This window comes from Eleutherodactylus coqui, chromosome 2 (genome assembly GCF_035609145.1).
Source record: "Eleutherodactylus coqui strain aEleCoq1 chromosome 2, aEleCoq1.hap1, whole genome shotgun sequence".
Lineage (NCBI taxonomy): Eukaryota > Metazoa > Chordata > Amphibia > Anura > Eleutherodactylidae > Eleutherodactylus > Eleutherodactylus coqui.
Window position 1 is genome coordinate 240797098 of NC_089838.1, and position 19506 is coordinate 240816603.

The following is a 19506-nucleotide window of genomic DNA, read 5'->3' on the forward strand; positions in this document are numbered from 1 at the left end:
GGAAATACTGTATAGGTCCAGTAAGGATACGTGTTACCTTTTTGCTTGTTTCGAGACCACCCAAAATAAGTGGCACGAGATAACAACCAGCTCGTAAATATTACAACACAACGCCTGATAGAGTAACAGAATTTCTATCAAAGCTGGTCATCTTGCACCATTTAACTACAGACAGAATATGTCAAAACAGGTGAAAAGATAAGGAAGGACACGTGTATACTATAGGTCATGCTTTTGATACTTTTGAAATATGCTGCACACTTGTACATGTGTCCTGAACATGTAAAGGAAGGGCTGTCCCATCGTCTGCATTTCCTTCAGCACAAATATCCTTCTCAAACAAAGATACAAGAACGTTACCTCTTTGCCTCCTCCAAGTGGCACAGATATTCGTAGGCCACATTCTGACGCCTCCTCTCATCCATCTCTTCTGCGGTAAGTCTTTCATCGTCCAACACAGCTGGAAGAAAAGAGAGAATAAAGTTCACATGTCTGACTCCATGAGACCCCACACATCACTTTGTGTATCCTTGGTTTACCTTTAAAGTCACTTTAACAAAATTTAATTGGAAGACATTGCTGGAAGGCACATTTTTAGCATTGTATTAAAAAAAAAAAAGGAGGTAGGCTAAACCATTATGGACAATGTTTGGTGACCCGTTTACACGACGTTACCTCCAATAGAACCTAATGGTCTTGTTTTTTGCAAAAATCCTTATTAGGGACATGCATATTTTCGGTCTATGTGCCGTCTGTGCATCCCATGGATGGTAATAGCCCCATTATATTCTATGAGGCCATGTACAAGAGCGATGTTTCCCACAAACTGATGCTCTGTGTGGAAAATGAAAATAAAATCGCTGTATGTCCTATTCTAGCCCATTTTCAAGGTCGAGAATAGGATGTGCAAATTGGAGTGTCCATGTGATGCCCGAAACGCATCTGAATAAGTCCTAACCTGGATGTATGAAAAGGACTGAATGAGCTATCTGTTGTCCAGACAAATGGAAAACATGCCCCTTATGCAGAATACAGCAAGTTGCTAAGCGGTGCAGTGCTTCACCATTGCAGCAACTAGGCAAACTAGTGAACAGAGGTAATTGTGCATGTAAACTACGTTCTAAAGTTAGTAATACACATTAGGTCTAGATAACAGGACCGGCCGACCATCTAATGTGTATGGAGGGCTATAGATTCTCCCTTGATGGCAGATGTTGGGGAAGAAAAGGACTGGGCAGTTGGATGTACGTGTCTGATCCCTTTGTACTCTGTGACAAGCTGCTGCCAGAAGTTACTTTTATATCCAAAACCAGGAATAGATTGAAAACATAAGGAAAAAAAGTAGCAGATTTGTTGCAGAAATATCAGTGACTGAAAATCACTTAACCCTTTCCAATCCAATTTGTATTCTGGTTTTCCTAGGGGGCTTACTCTTTTTCTGCCATTATACAACAGCGCTATATGCTGGCTAAAGCAAGTACTGCATGAGATGACAGGCTGGATAGGCTCCGACAGCAGAGAGGCTGGCAATATACAGTAAGAGAACCCCGACAGACATCTTCCGACATCGGAGCTGTACAGCCTCAAATCATAATGTCTGCAGACATCAGACAGTGGATTGGAAAGGGTTAAATGCACCTGAATGGGACAGTTTCTGCAGCATCGACATGAATTCCACTAGCTGGGAAAGCTGCAGAAATTTCTGCAACAAATATGCCATGTGTGAACCTGCCCTAAATCCTTGTGTTCTACTTCTACTACTTGTGGACTCTTCTCCTGTATTAGGCCTCATATCCACGGGGAAAATCAGATCCGCTGCAGATTCTACATGTAGAATCTGCAGCGGGTCCCTCCTGCCCCGCGGACATGAGCGCTGAAAATAGAAATTTAAAAGCATTTACCTATCCGTAGCGGGCGGCGAAGGTCAGCTGTTCCTCACGGCCGGATCTGCATTTTCGGCCGGCGGATGAATTCCTGACGCCGGCGGCACGTCGCCGGCACGTCGTCGACGTGCCGCGCGCATGCGCCGGGCACATCCGCCGAGCCGAAGCAAGGGAGATGCGGCCGTGAGGAAGAGCAGAGCTTCGCGGCCCGCTGCGGGTGAGTAAATGCTTTAAATTCCTATTTTAGGTCTCCCGCGGATCCGGACGGCTTCCATAGGCTTCAATAGAAGCCCGCGGGAGCCGTCCCCGCGGGAGACCCGCATGAAAATGGAGCATGGTCCAGATTTTTTCATGCTCCATTTTTAAAAAAATGCCTTTTATTGACGATCCGCGGGTATTTATCTACCCGCGGGTGGTCAATGCATCCCTATGGGATGCGGATCCGCGCGCGGGAGATCCGCTGCGGATTTTAAATCACATTTTAAATCACATCACGGGCAAAATGACATTTAAAATCCGCAGCGCGGATCCGCACATAAATACCCGCGGATCGTCAATAAAAGTGATTTTAAAAAAAATGGAGCATGAAAAAATCTGGACCATGCTCCATTTTCATGCGGGTCTCCCGCGGGGACGGCTCCCGCGGGCTTCAATTGAAGCCTATGGAAGCCGTCCGGATCCGCGGGAGACCTAAAATAGGAATTTAAAGCATTTACTCACCCGCAGCGGGCCGCGAAGCTCTGCTCTTCCTCACGGCTGCATCTCCCTTGCTTCGGCTCGGCGGATGTGCCCGGCGCATGCGCGCGGCACGTCGACGACGTGCCGGCGATGTGCCGCCGGCGTCAGGAATTCATCCGCCGGCCGAAAATGAAGATCCGGCCGTGAGGAACAGCTGATCTTCGCCGTCCGCTACGGAAAGGTAAATGCTTTTAAATTGCTATTTTCAGCGCTCATGTCCGCGGGGCAGGAGGGACCCGCTGCAGATTCTACATGTAGAATCTGCAGCGGATCTGATTTTCCCCGTGGACATGAGGCCTTAGGCCTCTACTACAGACTGTATAAAGTTGGCTTCACACAGGCTCGTGACAGTTGTTTTTCAGCCAAAGAATAGAGAGGGGTACATAAATTATAGGAATATAAAGGAGGAGCTTCGACTCCTCTTTCGTGTTGGATGCAATTCTAGCTTTGGCAAAAAAAACATGAAAAATTGCACCACTAAAACTTCAAATTGTGAGCTTGGCCAAAGGCAAAACAGGAGGCTCCTATAATTGGCTTTTATTAAAGATTTGCAGTGTATGATAGTGCAGTCCCCTATAATTAGTAGTTCACACAGTACAAAGTGACGTCATTCTGCAGGGAGGCATTAATAAAACCTGAAGGTTTCAGTGCTAATTTGTCAGTCTCCTAGAGGACGCACGTCTGCAGGAAATCTACGAATCACTTCCTCTACAGCACACTGCAGTGCGCCTTACCATCTGCAGTAGTCTCCACCGCCAGCGGTGTGCATGTCATACAGTCACAGCCCACTGCCTATATACAGACGAGGTGACCAGCTTAGAAATACTGGCGTCACTTATGTATTTTGTGGACCCTCTTCAGGTAACTCGCTCGAGAAGGGAGGGGAAAATTACAGCTGTTTAGGAGAGCAATTTTAAAAACTTGCCTAATTGGGTAATTGTACAGTGCGTATGCTCATCTTCCACTGTCACAGGAGTCCTGTTAACTTTATAATACTTCAGGGTAGAGCCGGGCAATGTTGGCAAAAATTAAAATCTTAATTTTTTTAAAATTTATGGACAATTCTGGGTTTTAGGCCACCTTCACATCAGTGTATTTTCGCATGAAAAAATGGTGCGCACCGTATGTAGCGGATACAAATCAGTGACTTCTTTCTCGTGTATTTACCTGCGCATTCCAGTCAAGCAAAAAAAAAAATGTAGCATGCTCTTTTTTTCTGCACCAAAAGTCCCCTTAAAAACCAATGGGGATGTGCAAATACGCATCCAATATGCTAAGCGATGCGTGAAACACTACGTAGTTGCACAGAAAAGGAAGACATGTTAAACTAATTAGGCATTTCAATGGCTGGGAGCATCAGTCTGCAATTTTTCGCACGCGCAATTGCATAGGACTTGCATGTGCAAAAAGTACAGTAAACTATTCTGAATATATCATACATATATTGTTCCCCTTTACTAATACTGCGGCATATACATATCAAATGCTACAGTATAACCCCGAGGCGCATATATATACCCGGGTGCCCCGCTTCCCTCCCACCCCTGGTCACCTACACGTCAGCTGATGCTCTATATGCGGTTTCCCTCATTCCCTACCCAGTGACCAGGCCGTGCTCTTTCCATCTTTGCCCGCTTTAGGGGGCGAGCACAAAGTAAATCCACCTTCACAATGATTGGCTCCAGCATCCAGCCTACCGCAGGACTGTCCCATAAAGACAACATCCCAACACTGCAATTGTGTTCAAAAACAGAATCACAGAGCTCCTAATGGGTGAATTAATTTGATTAATTGCCCAGCCCTACTTAAAGGCGCTCTTATGCACATTATCGCTCAAAATTTGCTCAAAAGCCATCTTTTGAGCGATAATCGTTGCATGTAAATGTGCCCATCTTTCACTTTTTTGCCGAACAATGATTTTATGTTCGGCATAAAATCCATCATTCGGCAGAGGAACTGATAACGGGGACTTCATGCTATGTTCTCTCTGGGGAGCGCTGATAACATTGTCTCAGCTGTCAGCCTTGTCGCAGAACAAAGGGAATGTATTCAGAGAACAGACCACCCGCTGATCTCTGAATATAGCTCCTGGCGGCTAACACACATTAATAAGCCACTAATTGGCAAAAAACACTAGTGATCCACTACTGACAAAACTTTGTAGACTACTTCAGGGATGGCCACCATAATCTCGCGGTGGACAATAGCCCATAAGGGGACAGATCAAACATTGTGTGGCTGTCACCTAGCCGGCGTCACACATGAACTAAGGGCTGAGGCTACCCAGCAAATGTTGTAAGTGCCATTGCTTCACATCTATGAGGTGTGGCACGTTGTGACCGCAGGTAGACCAACCTGTAAGAGGTGGCATCTTGTTGGCAATGAGGGTTCAGCAATAACTCCTGCTGACGTGTTGGGACCTCGCCAGACCTGCTGCAAGGAGCCAGCATATAAGACTTCCAGGTGGTTTACTGCCTGTACAACACTGGCGAAAATGTACTAATATGTCTCATAGTTTAGACAGTGCAAACCAAGGGCTTGTTCATGCAAGCGTATTTATAAAGCGTATTATGTGCTTAACACGCAGTGAATAGAACCCATCGATTGCAATGGGTTCATCAAAAGCTGCAGATTTTTTTCACGCAAAGTGCGATTGCATGAAAAAATATGCGCTATTTTGGTGCGTATTACACATCATAGAAGCCTATTGAAATCGACGGGCGTGCTTAAATATGTGCAAAAGTACATCCTGTTTTATGAGCTTAATAAAGTGAGCAAAGAGACTACTAATAGGAAGAAAAATGCATGGCGACAGCGCATACTGGCCCTTGTATATTCACTTTCCGTGAGGCAGTGCCCCTTCCCACAAGGACACCACGCTTTTCCACCAACATTTTGACACAATTTTTGAGGCCCAGTGGCATAATTGGACCATGCTTATTTTTATATCAAGTCACGCCCCTTCCTGTGAAGCCACACCCCTTTTGGGGTGCAGGGGGAGGGGGAGTGTCGAAAACACATCAAAATGTCGTATAAATCACACAAGACAGTTTTTGGTGCAATTTGCACCAAAAAAAATTAAAAAAAATAAAAACTTGGTGTATTCTTATTGCAAGGCCCATATCGTTCTCCACTACGAATAATATACAGTTTGCATGGCACAAGTCTAGACCTGTGTAAATATTCTTGCCGTATAATTTCTCATGTGGTTGGCAAAGACCAAGTACTGAAAAACAAAAAGTAAATGCAAAAAGTGAATTAAGGGAACCTGCAGTTATTTCTGAGCCCCAAAAACTACTTTATAAGGCCTCTTTCCTACGAGCGTATAGCGGCCGACCGTTTTCATGGTCGTCTGATATACGCTATGATCTGATGCATTGGATTCCAATGCATCAGATCACATGGCTGTATTCCCGCAGTGTAAAAGCGCCCAGCTGGACCAACATAGCGCCAGGGCGTTTTTACGTCAGGCCCAAAAGTTAGTCCTGGAACTATCTTTTGGCCGGAATACGTCAGCCGCTGCATGGGCTTCTATGGGAGCCAATGACAATGGCCGGAGAAGGGAAGTGGGAGAGTTTAGCAGCGTCACTGCTAAACTCCCTCCCTCTTCTCTCCTCCGGCAGATTGCAATGAAAGGGGGTGGGAAGGGTGCGGAGCTAAGCGCCACATCCTCCCATTGCTGGCTGCGAACAAGGGCCGGGATATGGGCGGAGCTAAGCTCCCACCTCCTCCCCGCCAGCAATGGGACGAGGCAGGACAGGGCAGCACTTAGCTCTGCCCCTCCCCCTCCCATTGCAATCTGCCAGAGGGGAGGAGAGAGGAGGTGAACCGGCAAGGGAGGATAAAGGGGAAGGGGCGACGGCATGGTAGTCTTGGCGTATATGCGCTTGGGTCCATGCCGTCTGAACTGGCGCACAAACGTTTGATTTGTGCACCTGTTCACCAGTTTTAACTCTCACATCATAACGTATTTCGGCCGGCCATGAAAACAGTGGATGATATACGCTCGTGCGAACAAAGCCTAAGGCTCAAAGGTGATGGAATGGGAAGTCCAGGGAGCGGTGCGTCTTCACTGGTTGGCACGTTCCAGCGCTGTGGTCACAGCGTAACTTTCTTCAGCTAGCCCTGTGCAGGCCTCTCCCACAGAGATGAGTGGACGGGCGCATGCACAGGTCCAGCTGAAAAGAGTCATGCTGAGTGCGCTCAGCAACTTTACGGGGACACAGCAATAGAAGGGGGCACCTGATGGGTATGAAACAGAGCTGCTCGGAGACCCCACTCCTTCACCATTGAGCCCCATATCGTAGTTTATGGGGCTCAAAGGTGATGGCAGGCTTCCAGTAGTAGAAACCCATTTCTCTACTGCTCTTATACTAGGACTTTGGCCGGCTCCACATCTGCATCGGAGCCTCCGGACGGAGGTTCAGTCACAGATCCGGCTGAGAATACTGCAAGAAAAAGCACTACATGTAACGCTTTTCTTCCATCCAAAAGGAGGGCAGTTGAGTGGAAGCGGGCAGACCCCATTACAGTCAATGGGGTCCGTCCAGTGCTGTTTGGTTCTGTCTCGGCGCAGGGATCTCCCTTTCCTGCTACCAGAATGTAGCAGCAAAGTGGACTCCCCACCACTGATGCAAAACCACGCTCTTAGTTTTTCAAGAATTTTGGGGAAAAAACTCGGTACTTTATGATATAAAGGTTTTTTCTTAAATATGTTTAATTTTTACAGAGAAGAAGCATTCCCACAAGGGCCAAAAGCGAAGCGGTCAGGTACTTTATACGGCCCTGAGGGCAGCACAAAGTAGCGACAACTATGGGTTCCAGTGGGCTACCATGCATGGGGCAAGGTTTGGTAGACTCGGAGCAGTGACACAGAGAGGCTGCTGCAACTGGCGAGAGAAGAGTTCAGACTATTTTTTTCTGTAACAATATGGTTAAATACCGCTCTGCCAACCCCTTTTAATGAACAAATGACAATTGTTGTTTAGGGTTACACATACTTGGAGGCTGCAGATTACTATCCGGAACAGCCACACCCTCATTGACTCAATCTGTGCTTTTCCTCAATGAGGTAAGGACGAGTCCCGTGCCCAGGCTGTACCGTCACGGACCGGTGGTAGTACTAGCAGTCTGCCCTGCACACCGGGCATCACAATGTGTTGGTATAAATACAGCTTAAGGCAAGAATGCTGCAGGGGCAGTAATGATGCCAAGGTACTAGGCAAACACAAAGGAAGCCTTCTTCCCCACACAAGGTGACCTATTCATGTTATAGGGATGTCACCTGATGTAGTTGGGTAATTTGTACTATATGTGTACAAAATCTATGTATTGGAATATATGCAAGGGCCACACAAAACTATGATTTAGGCTGCCTGCACACGACCGGATTTGAATTGCGGAATCTGCGATAGTCACCCGCGTGGATGATCTGCGGCATTTCGCACCCATTCAAAAAAAAGAACATTCGTATGCCCGCTAACATGAGCGGATAGCGATTGCGCTTTCCACGAATAGATTAAAAATCATGGCATGTTCTATTTTTGTGCGCACTCCGCACAGACAGCCTCCATTGAAGTCAATGGAAGCCGTCCGACCCGCAGCCCATCCGCAATTGACATTGTGGATAGGCCGCGTGTAACAGCGTCATCGACTAGCGCCGGCACGTGAAAACAGATTTTTTTTATTAAAAATTCATACTGCGCATGACTGATGACGAGCATCTGTGGTCATCCGCAATACAGAAAGCAAAGTTATGCCGGGGTTAGAGACGATATACGCTACGATCTGATTCATTGGATTCCAATGCATCAGATCACATGGCCGTATTTCTGCAGAGTAAAATCGCCCGGCCGGCCAATGTAGCGCTGGGCGTTTTTATGTCGGGCTGTAAAGATAGTCCTGGAACTATCTTTGCGTCCGGAATATGTCGGGCGCTGCATGGGCTCCTATGGGAGCCAATGACAGCGGCCGAGGAAAGGAGGTGGGAGGGAGTTTAGCAGCATGACTGCTAAACTCCCTCTCCTTCCCTTCAACTCTTTGTAATGGGAGTATGTGGGTCGGGGTGGAGCTAAGCTCTGTCCCACCCCTCCTACTGCTAGCTGCAAACAAGGGGTGGGGAGAGGGCAGGTTCTTAGCTCCACCAGCCCCCCCCCCCCCATCTTGCCCACTCCCATTGCAAACAGCAGAGGGAAGGAGAGAGGAGGTGAGCTGGCAAGGGGGAGGAAAGGGGAGGAAACGGCATTGCAGCCTCAGTGTATATGCGCCGGGCCGCAATGCTGTCTCAACGGGTTCACAAACGTTAGATTTGTGCGCCCGTTCATGCGTATTTACGGCGCCGGCAGGCGCAAATAAAAAGGCCTTTGCTCGTGGGAAAGAGGCCTAAGGGGCAAAAGGTGGAGTTTACAGTACCAGGTGTTTCTTATAGTATAGTTCGGGGAGGCAACTATCCTTCACTGATTTGTTCAGAAACGTGATTAATAACTCAGATATAACCCTGCACGGTGTATAAGTAGAGCTTTGTTTCATCCGTCTCTGGAGAGGATACTACGTGGGCGTTGCCTAATGTTATCTATTACACAATTTAGTAATTTTCCAATTGACTACAATTTAGAAGGGGAACCTGTGAGTTTCCTTGGTTCATCCAGATGAGGACTAGCTGTTGGAGAGAGGAAGTGATCATAATTGAGGTGAATTGCCGGCTCAGACAAGCCCAATGCTGGGACAGATAGTTGGCGGCCAACATCACACATCTATGATGCATATTATACAGGGCCGTGAGGAACATCAGCGCCTTCTCTTCAGTGTACTACATGGCATCTTCATAGAAACTAGAATTTAATGAAAATAATTGCCTCGTGACACTTCTTTCCCAGTCTTCTTGTCCTGTGGGATGTCTTTCTGCACGTAAACGGTGTCTGTATCCCTACATATAATTGCCGACTCACAAGCCTGCAGGTGAGATAATAAACCGCCATGCAGGAACATGTCTAACACCGCCGTCTGTTATTAACCTGCAAACTAAACATTTCAGAACGTGCTGGGCTGGGAGCTATAATGAAATGTTCTGGTATCCAGGTGGGATTATCCCGCTCAAGAGAGCTGCAAAGGATCATGGGATAATTCATTTTCATGAATTTGCATGAATCAAGGGAGAAAAATCTACATGTAGGTGAACACAATGGAAGCTTCAGATTCTTCTAGTGTGTGCAATGTACAGTAGAGGTTAGGGTGTTTCACATCTGCAGCGGAACCTGCAACTCATGCGGCTGAAAAAGTGCTGCATGCAGTCCAAAAGCCGGGCAGCTGAATGGAAAGTGGGCGAACCCCGTTGTAGTCAATGGGGTCCAGCCGGCGCTGTTCAAATCCGTCCAGAGACTGAACCGTTTGGCCACGGGGGATTCCCCTTTCCTGCTCCCCAAAAGCAGCAGGAAAGTGGAATCCCCAACGAAGATGTGAAACCACCCTTATCCACCTGTGTAAGAAAATTCTGTAAACCTTCCAGATCTTATTTAAGATTATATATAAAAGTTATATGCGATACATACTGGGGCATATGCACTTGAGCCACCAGTTTATACATTGTTAACCATCCACTGGCATTCCGGACACAAATGTATTGGGGCACCTTCACACTGGCGAGGGTGATATTGGGCTGTGATTCATGGCCCGATATCATCTTTGTAACCCATGTGAAACCCCGAGGTGTTTTTATGTGAAAACAGCCTTGCATCACTGCGGGGAGTCCCTTCACCCCCATTGCGTTTGAGAGGATTTCCCCACCGCTTCTGAAGGGATTCCCTGCAGGGATAAAGGGATCCCTGCCGCGGCTGTCACAACCACAGCAGGGAACCGCGATGTTCTCACATTGTTTTCAATGGGGCCGGCGCCGCTGCCGCTGGGTGACATCGCAAAAAGACAGAACATGCTGCGATTTTTTTTCATGCAGCATCACAGGAGTGAAAACATCGCAAATCACAATAAAACCATTGAAAATCATTGGTTTTCAATTGCTCTCGCATCGCAAGAAAAAAAAATTAAAAAAATTAAATTAAATTCGCACAATTTTCACAGAGACCTATAGTCTGACCTTGAAAAATTGCTGCATGCCCTATTCTGGTCTGCAGTGTCCCGCACATCGGATACCACACGGACACCGATGCAAACTGCGCCAGAGAATCTCAGGCACAACTCCCTCTTGGCTATGGGAATACTTGGAAGAATCGCATCAAGTGACTACACCTACATGTCCCATGTTACACAGAGCTACCTCTCCCATCAAATATGTCCGTATCAGGAGGATGCCCCACTCTGCAGACCCCGTAGAAACAACATGCATGAAGCCCAAAGTGCATATTAATGGGCCGTGGATAACTAGTAGCCGATTTTGCAGCCAAATAGCAGAGTCCGGTTGTGCTAGGCTTATTTCTTATTCATGCAAACTCAGAAAAGCCCACTTTGTGATCCTGGTAGATCATCAATATGCAGCCATTAATCATTCTTCACCCCGTATAAGCTCTGCTGCAACTCTTGTCAGGAAGGTTTTACTGTTAACCGGAACTTCTGGAAAAGTTGTAGTAATACTTCTCACAAATATTTTTTTTTTCTACAGCCAGGACCGCCTTCTTTATGGAAAGCCTTGGTAAATATGAATAGAAGTCACAGCTAGGTCTTGAGATTCTGCATTGACAAGTCGGTGACTAGGGAAAATGATGTCATGGGTAGATGGGAGAGGCCTGGAAATAGCTGCCAACATCCGCGCATTTACTGGTGAACTCCCCGGCCTGGAGCGATTATTCCATTCACAGTCTCACTTAACACAAGTAGTCAGACCAGATACCTAGGAGTGTGTAGCGATCTAATCTGCAGAGAATAATATAATATTTCCCTCTACTACAAATAGCTGAAAGGCTCGGGACACCTTTGGGGGGTAATTTCTTTGCCCCTGCTTGCATGTATTTTGAGCTGACAATCATTTTTGTAGTAGAGTTTTATTAAAAATTTTGCACCGCTTGTCTTCTGCAGCTTCTACATATCACTGTATATAGAGACTGCAGTCTCAGTAGGGGATCTGTCAGTGAGGCTGGACTGATCGCTTGTTTCCCTCTGCACCTTATCATCAGGCCGTATTTACACTGGTGATAACAGTTGAGCCGGAGATTCTTACACGCAACTCACACCGCACCGCACACGGACCCTCCTGCACTCTGTCCAATGTGTGGGACACTGTACATTAAATGTCCTACTACTGCGCAAGACCAGCACAAAAGTAGGACATGCAGTGATCGTTCAGACTCAGATCATTGATCCAAGGGGAAAAATAAAATCACTTGTCTGCATCAACCCATACAAATGGGTTATTTTCACGATCCAGCGATAATCAGAATGATAATCGCTGTGTGTAATAAGGCCCTAAGCCTTCATTCCAGCCTCACTTACAGATCTTCTACTGAGACGTAGGCCCATATTTGCACTGCGGGGTCTGGAGTGGGCGTTCGCCTCCAGATCCCACAGTAAATACTGCCCATACACATGCGACGCAAAACGCTTTTCCATGTCCACGAGCGGAAATCAACTGCGATTTTCTGCTCGCAGGGGGGGGGGGGGGGAGAGAAAAAACACCGCAGCATGTCCTATTCTAGTGCGGGCCTTGCACCGACAGCTTCCATTGCAGTCAATGGAAGCCAACTGTCCTGCTGCGATTCCGAAATGTCAATTTCAAAATCGCTGCGGATCCGCGTCATCGCCAGCGAGTTAGTCTCTGTATTGCGCAAGTGCATCACACAGGTAAGAGGGTGTCACCGCTGGGACACAGGGTCTGATTTCACTATGAGATCTTACAGTTGGAATCCGACCCAGCCATGTGCATTTGGCCTTAGGGCACGACTGCTGAATATTTAAGCGCCCAGCATTTGGCCTTAGGGCACGACTGCTGAATATTTAAGCGCCCAGCCATTGTCCCAACGATCATCACTCTGTACTTGCACAGAAGAGTGATAATCACTCACTGAATGCAGGCGGAGCGCACTGGAGATATTGCACTCCTCCGGGCACCCGCCTCTATTCAGAGTAAACAGGCAGTCATTTATAGATGAAGGACTGCCTGTTTACACAGGACGATTATTAGCAGGTTTTTATGCCTATATAAACTCAATGATGAATGATAAGCAAATAAATTATAATTCGTCATGCAGTCATTCGCCACGTTGACACTAAATGACTATCATTCAGTTTTGCACAAGCCAACGATTAACTGATAACTGCTCTGTGTAGAAGGGTCCTGAGTAGAGATGAGCGAGCATACTCGCTAAGGGCAATTACTCGATCGCCCTTAGCATTGCCCTTAGCGAGTACCAACCCGCTCGGAAGAAAAGGTTCAGTGGGGAGCGGCGGGGGAAAGCGGGGAGATCTCTCTCTCCCTCTCTCCGCCCTGCTCACTGCCGCAACTCACCGCTCACCCGCGCCGGCAGCCGAACTTTTTCTTCCGAGCGGGCAGGTACTCGCTAAGGACAATGCTCGATCGAGTAATTGCCCTTAGCGAGTATGCTCGCTCATCTCTAGTCCTAAGACTGCAGTTTCTGTATACAGGGATATGTAGGCAGTGCAGAAGACAAATAGTGCAACATTTTTAATGAAGCATGACTGAAAAAATGATCGACAAGCAAAATACTTACATTTAAGTATAAAAAGTTACTCTCCCAAGATGTCCACAGTCTTTAACAAGGCATTAGAAGAAAGGAAACTGGAGTAGTCTCCTAATACCTGCTACTGTATTTAAAACGATCTAAACAATTGTAAATTTAGACGTGTTACCTGTACAACAATCCCCAACATAGGGGAATGCAGTGGTTAGAGATGACTCGATGCTACCCACATATGAATGTACCAGTGAACTTGGGCAGTGGCATCTGCCACCTCTTTGCCCATTGTCAGGTATATTTTTAGTCCTCTGTAGACCAAACCACACCCTTGATTGCTCCATACCTTGTTTAGCTGCAGCTACACATACTAATTACCAGCAGGCCTCTCCCCAAGCCCTAGTGCTAACCAATTACCACACCTATACTCACAGGATATAGGGTGGAAAGGAACAAAGTTTGAAAAGCAGAAACTGAATGAATGATGAGCAGAGAGAACCGAAGTACCAGAGCGAAGGAGTAGAACTACAGAAGTCCGTCCACAATGAGAAAATAAGAAACCTGCAAGTTTAGAGACTTTTCAACCAGAAAAGTCGGAGATTTCATGGCTTAAGGATGGAAATCCAAGCACTGGATATTGGTGGAGTGTAGGAAACACGCATTATAATCTCCTGGGTGAGTGGTTGGGCGAGGCCCCGTTACATGGGGTGACTTGTTGGGAACAAATGCCCCACAAGTAGTCCCATTGATAATCGTTCTTGTGCTTTTACACAGGATCAAGCATGGCTAGTGAACGGAGGCGGAGTTAACAAAAAACGCAAACGCAAGTGTGTGGGAGCCCTTAGGCTAGCTTCACATGTGGCAAAATCACTGCGGGCTTTCCGCAATGCAATACTGCACCAATCAAAACCAAACCTAAGGGTGCTTGCACACAAGACGGAATTAGTCCTCACGGACATTTCAGCTTCACTATATTATCCCTATGGGCTTGAATTCTGCACGTCTTCACTTCAAAATTCAATTTAGCAGCGAAAAGCTTTTAAGAATAAAGGACGACTTGTGGAATTGTTGTTCCGGATTTCTAACATACAGGAGATGCAAATCCGCAAGTCTGCAGAAAAAAAAAATTCTGCAAGACGTTCCACAGAATGCATTCCGCAGTTAAAATGCAACAAAATCTACACTATTAGCCAAAATCTGCATCTGTGCTGCGTTGGGCGGCCTATTACGTCCCACGTGAGAAGACCCTTAACGGTGCAGATTTGGCTGCATTTTATCCTTGTACTTCAGGGGATGAATTCTGCATTATAATCAGCATTTTCCAAAAACACAGGGGATCCGTCACTGAAAGTGCCCATACCGTGTGAAGTCGATTTCTGAAGTCTCCTCCACATGCTGGTTTTCCACAGCGTTCACCGCCCGCATATAGGTGACCTTAGGCCACCCGCACATGGAACTAGCAGTAAACCCACAGCAAACACTCTGCAAGTCCGCACCTCAATGCTGCACGTTATGGCCAAGTGCATTGTTGCGGGTTTAACCCTTGTATCTCAAGGCTTAAAATCCAGAGAATAAACCGGCATGCTGGGGATTCAGAATGCAGCAGGTTTGGTCTGCAAGTTTTCTGCTCCCTGTAAGGCCTACCTCACACAGCCATTCAGCAAAGGGCAGCAATTTCGATTATGGCGCTTTGCAGCAATTTACTTTCATTGATGAGGTGTGCTAGACGTCGAAAAATAGAACAGACTCCGCTCGAAAATTGTGGCGCTGTAAAGTGCCGCGATCGATTGCCTGTCTGAGAGACTCCATTGAAAACAATGGGAGCGTTATACCACGGCGCTGTAATCACGGAAAAGAGCGCCTGTGTGAGGAAGGCCAGAAAGAGATTTGAAATCTCCTCCACATGGCTTGCAATGTACATATGGTAGAATTGATTCCGCAACGCTTACACTATGTGCGAAGGTGGCCTCAGGCCGGGCTCACGCGGAATCAGCTTGTGGAGGCCCGCAGCAGGTGACCCTGCATACGGCCACCAAGTTATACTCACACACCTTTTTTATTACATTGTATTTCCCGCGCCATTGTTTAGCAATATGTGGATACCCACCGCCCGTACACAATGTAATTGCATTCGGGCTGCGGGTATATCGACGACCATAGAGAACAATAGGCTCTATGTCACTGATAGCCGCGGTAAAACAGAACAGTTATTTTCTGCTTGGGCATTACACAATTCTGACACGCTAATGTGATCGGAACTGCGTAATTCAATGCAGTTGATTGATCTGCATATTACCGCGGATCACACGCTTGCAGAATCCACAATTCAAATCCGGTCGCGTGAGAGCGGCCTCAGGCTGTGTTCACATGCCTTTCTGTTCAGTGTATCAATGTATCCTCAATGTATACAACTTTATGCCATCAGATTGCTTCTGTCACCCATAGGATACCATGTATACCCCACGGTAACCGTTTCTTTGCAGGGCGCCTCTCTACTGTCTTTCGGATACATGGGGCCAATGGGTTCCTAAGGCTAAGGCAAAGTGCAACGTCACCTTAGGCTGCCTTCACATCTGCTTTGGAACCTCCGGTAAAATGTTGAGCAGCTAAGCGGAAACTGAACGGAACCGTTTGGCTGGGGGATTCGCCTTTCCTGCTCCCCAATGTTAAGGCAGCCTTAGGCCACCCTCACATGACCGTGTTGGTATAGCATATTCTTTGTGCAGGTTTTGCGTGTGGAATACGCTGTACCAATCTCCCATAGGCGGACATGTTGACACTCACGAGAATTGCACAACATATGTGCTCAAGAAAAATTGCAACATGTTCTATCTTGGCACGGATTACGTGTGCATGCACACAGAGACAGTACATGGCAATAGACAGCGCAGAAGTAGGCAACGTCATTGGGTACTTGCTGTGTGACACCGGCAACACCCAACAAATTTACGGATATCCGAGCCCGGCCTTACTGTATCAGCTTATGGAAATTAAAAAAAAATAAAATACAATATTTGCATTTATTGTTTTTGTACACCTTTAAGGAAGACTTAATAGAAAAAAACGTATTGCCCTCTGGGGCGGCCATGAGATGTCACAGCAGGTTACACAAGGGCCATCTGTCCAATGACGTCTGTACACATACTCCTTCACGGGGGAGTGGAGGATAAGCAGGGTGTCATGTACTTCTTACCGTACTGTAAACAAACAGGACTGTACATAGTCGTCCAGTCATCCTCACAGCAAGACCCTTTTGGTCTAGGCTGAGGGCACACTATACCTTCTACCCGGATGACGGGGCTTCCGGCATGCACAGGTTTTGCCCCTGATGCGTACAATTAGGAGGGCTATGTGTAAATACATGGCTACAAAATACTCTCTGGATAGCACAGACACAAGCGTTGGCTTTGAAAAACTTTGAAGAAGTATTTAACAGTCAGCCATATGGCGAACAGATCTTCCTCCTGAATCCCCCATACATGTGTGCACTCAACTCAGCCGCATGTGCATGCGTTCTCAATGGATGGAGGTGATAAAGTGGTTTTAGACGGGAAAACTGTGACTTCTATGCTTGGAAACAGGAGCGGTAACCTTCAGTAAATGGAGGTGAAGCACGCCCGAAATCTCTTCCGGCTGCCCATCTCCATTCACTGTAAACAGGCAGTCATTTATAGATGGACTGCCTGTTTACTATACTAGCGAGACGTCTCTCACTAGTCGTTCCATTGCAACGAGCTGAAACTGAACAACTAGCGACTACTGAACAACTCCTCACTCAGTACCGTCATGTGCCGCGTCTACGTGGGCTGACAGTTACCCGTAAACAATTATTAGGGCGACTATCTGTGTTAAAGTACCCTATGCGGCTGTCAGACTCGTCCGTTGACGTCTTCTCTCCCTTCAGATCAAAGGATCATACATTTTAAAATCCATCCTACTCGACCCATTTTTACCCCAATTTCTGTCACCAGGAGGAGTCAGGACACCACCATTCACATTAGTTGGTCAGCTGGTTCCTCCACATCATCTGGGCTATATGGCCAAATTAAAGGGGTTGTCCAGCTTTAAAATATCATAGTGACATAGTATATAAAGCTGAAAAAAAGACAAGCTGTCCATGCAGTTCAGCCTACCACCCCCAATGTTGATCCAGAGGAAAGCAAAAAAGAACCCTAATGAGTTAGAAGCCAATTTTCCCAATTTAAGGAATATCGAAGGCCTTACATACATATTATCGATGGCCTATCCTTCAATAAGACACCAATTGTAGATCAGCAGGAGTCAATCATCCGGGTGTCCGCCGATCATCAGTGACTGATGACTTTTTAAAATACGGTAAGTTTAAACTTTACTCTGAACAGGTTTCAAAACCGCAATTGTAGATAGCAAAGGTCAAGATACGAAAATTAGTTTCCAAAACCGCAGCCATGAATGAGGCTTCCAGATAAGGACTTACATCCCAGTTAGGATTCTGGCAGAACGGCCATTGTAGGAGCCAACAGATTGCTATTAGCCAGTCAGGTACTTCCTAAAGGGAGAACCTAAGCAACCCTTCATCCTAAACCCCACGGGAACACTTCCAGCACATTACAGCGGCCGTCTGGTTCACAAAAAACATTTTCATATACTCTACTACGGAAGACTAAGTTTACGGGAAGAAGAGATCCCCTGTCCAGGATCCTGATCTCTTGGCCAGACCCGAGAAGGACTACAAGTACCCTCTTTTTCTCTGGAGGAGCTGTCTAGTGCTGTATTACAGAGACAGCTCACTAAGGTGACTAGGCACTGTGAAATGCTTAAAGGGGTATTCCATGTCGGATTATCATGGCCAAGATGGGAAACCCTGGCACTCTGTTTTCAACCGCCTGTCAAAAACAGCTGAACACTTCAACATAGCGCTGTGTGTAATAATAATCTTTATTTGTATAGCGCCAACTTATTCCGCAGCACTTAGGCCTCATGTCCACGGGCAGGTCGGATTCCGCATGCAGAAGCCCACAGCTGAATCAGAGCCTGTCGGCAGCGGCATCCACGAGTCCCTCACATTCTCTGAACTGCGGATGGTGCGCGCGGCTCGCCATCAGACTTGCGCAGTACAGATTTTTTTATTCAAATCACCTGCTTTTACCACGGCCTATCCGCAACGTCAATTTCGGACGGCCCGGTGAACGGATGGCTTCCATTGACTTGAATGGAAGCTGTCTACACGAAATTGTGGAAATCCGCAAATCAATTCTGCAAATCAAATCCGCCCGTGGACATTGGGCCATACTGAATAAGAGTTATGGAAACAATGTAGTGCACAGTTCTACTGCTTCTATTCACTTTAATGGGAACTACAGAAACAGCGCTGTGCTGGAGTGCTCAGCTGTTTTCCTAGTTACTGGCCAGGTACGACCAGTAACTATAGCAGCAGTTTCCTATCTCAAGTATGAAAAGTCAAGATGGAAATACCCCTTTAAATTTCTCCTGCTGTGGTGGTGCTGTAGGAAAATTGAGCACTTACTGCCTATAGAATGACGCGCCGATGGACATGTGCAATGTGATTTTTTTTCACCCCCTTTAGAGACTGAATGACTGCATAATTCTAATTCAGTTGTTCAGTCACTGCATGCGTTTACATGAGAAGACTATCATTCAGATTCCCACAGGAGCGCGGGAATCAGAACGATAATCGTCCCATATGAAAAGGCCATAACAAAATAACTTTAGAAATGTGGATTACATTGTTTTATTGTAGGGGTTTAACAGCTCTAAAACTGAAGACTGGTTCCCCTTAAGAAATCTGTGTGCTAGGGCAGAAGCTTGGGGCACAGCCAGTTCCTGTAGTCGGTACAACCTCCAGGAGTTCTGACCAAGGGCGTTCTGCATCATTGGGGTCTTAAGGGCTCCCCGAGCCGCACCTTCTACCTCCCACCTGTGACATCAGAAAACTCAGGCTAATCAGATGCAGGAAACTTCAGGATGAATACACAATTCAATATTTTGGGCATATCTTCCCATCCTTGTTAATAAAAGAGAGATAACTGGACCAAAGCCACATTCATGACTTCACCAGGAAACTAATGAAGAGTGACGAAGCTGCCTTGGACAGGTTATGTGAATGCAAGAACGTCACACTCTGTAACAGAGCTCAATGACAAGAGCTCTGGTGCAACACCTAAGCCCACACTTGGTCAGCCTCTAGGTATGCTGAAGGACTGGAGATACGCGCTGAGGCCAATGATCACGGCCCTCTCCTCTTCCGG

General features: G+C 46.7%; 1 protein-coding gene across 1 annotated transcript in view; it reads right to left on the reverse strand.

Moving 5' to 3' along the window:
• Positions 1 to 19506, reverse strand: part of IQGAP1 (IQ motif containing GTPase activating protein 1) — a 127832-nt gene that overhangs the window by 100218 nt on the left and 8108 nt on the right. Inside the window, exon 2 of the mRNA XM_066592693.1 lies at positions 361 to 460. Coding sequence (XP_066448790.1) covers positions 361 to 460 — 100 coding nt within the window. The remainder of the gene's footprint in view (positions 1 to 360; positions 461 to 19506) is intronic.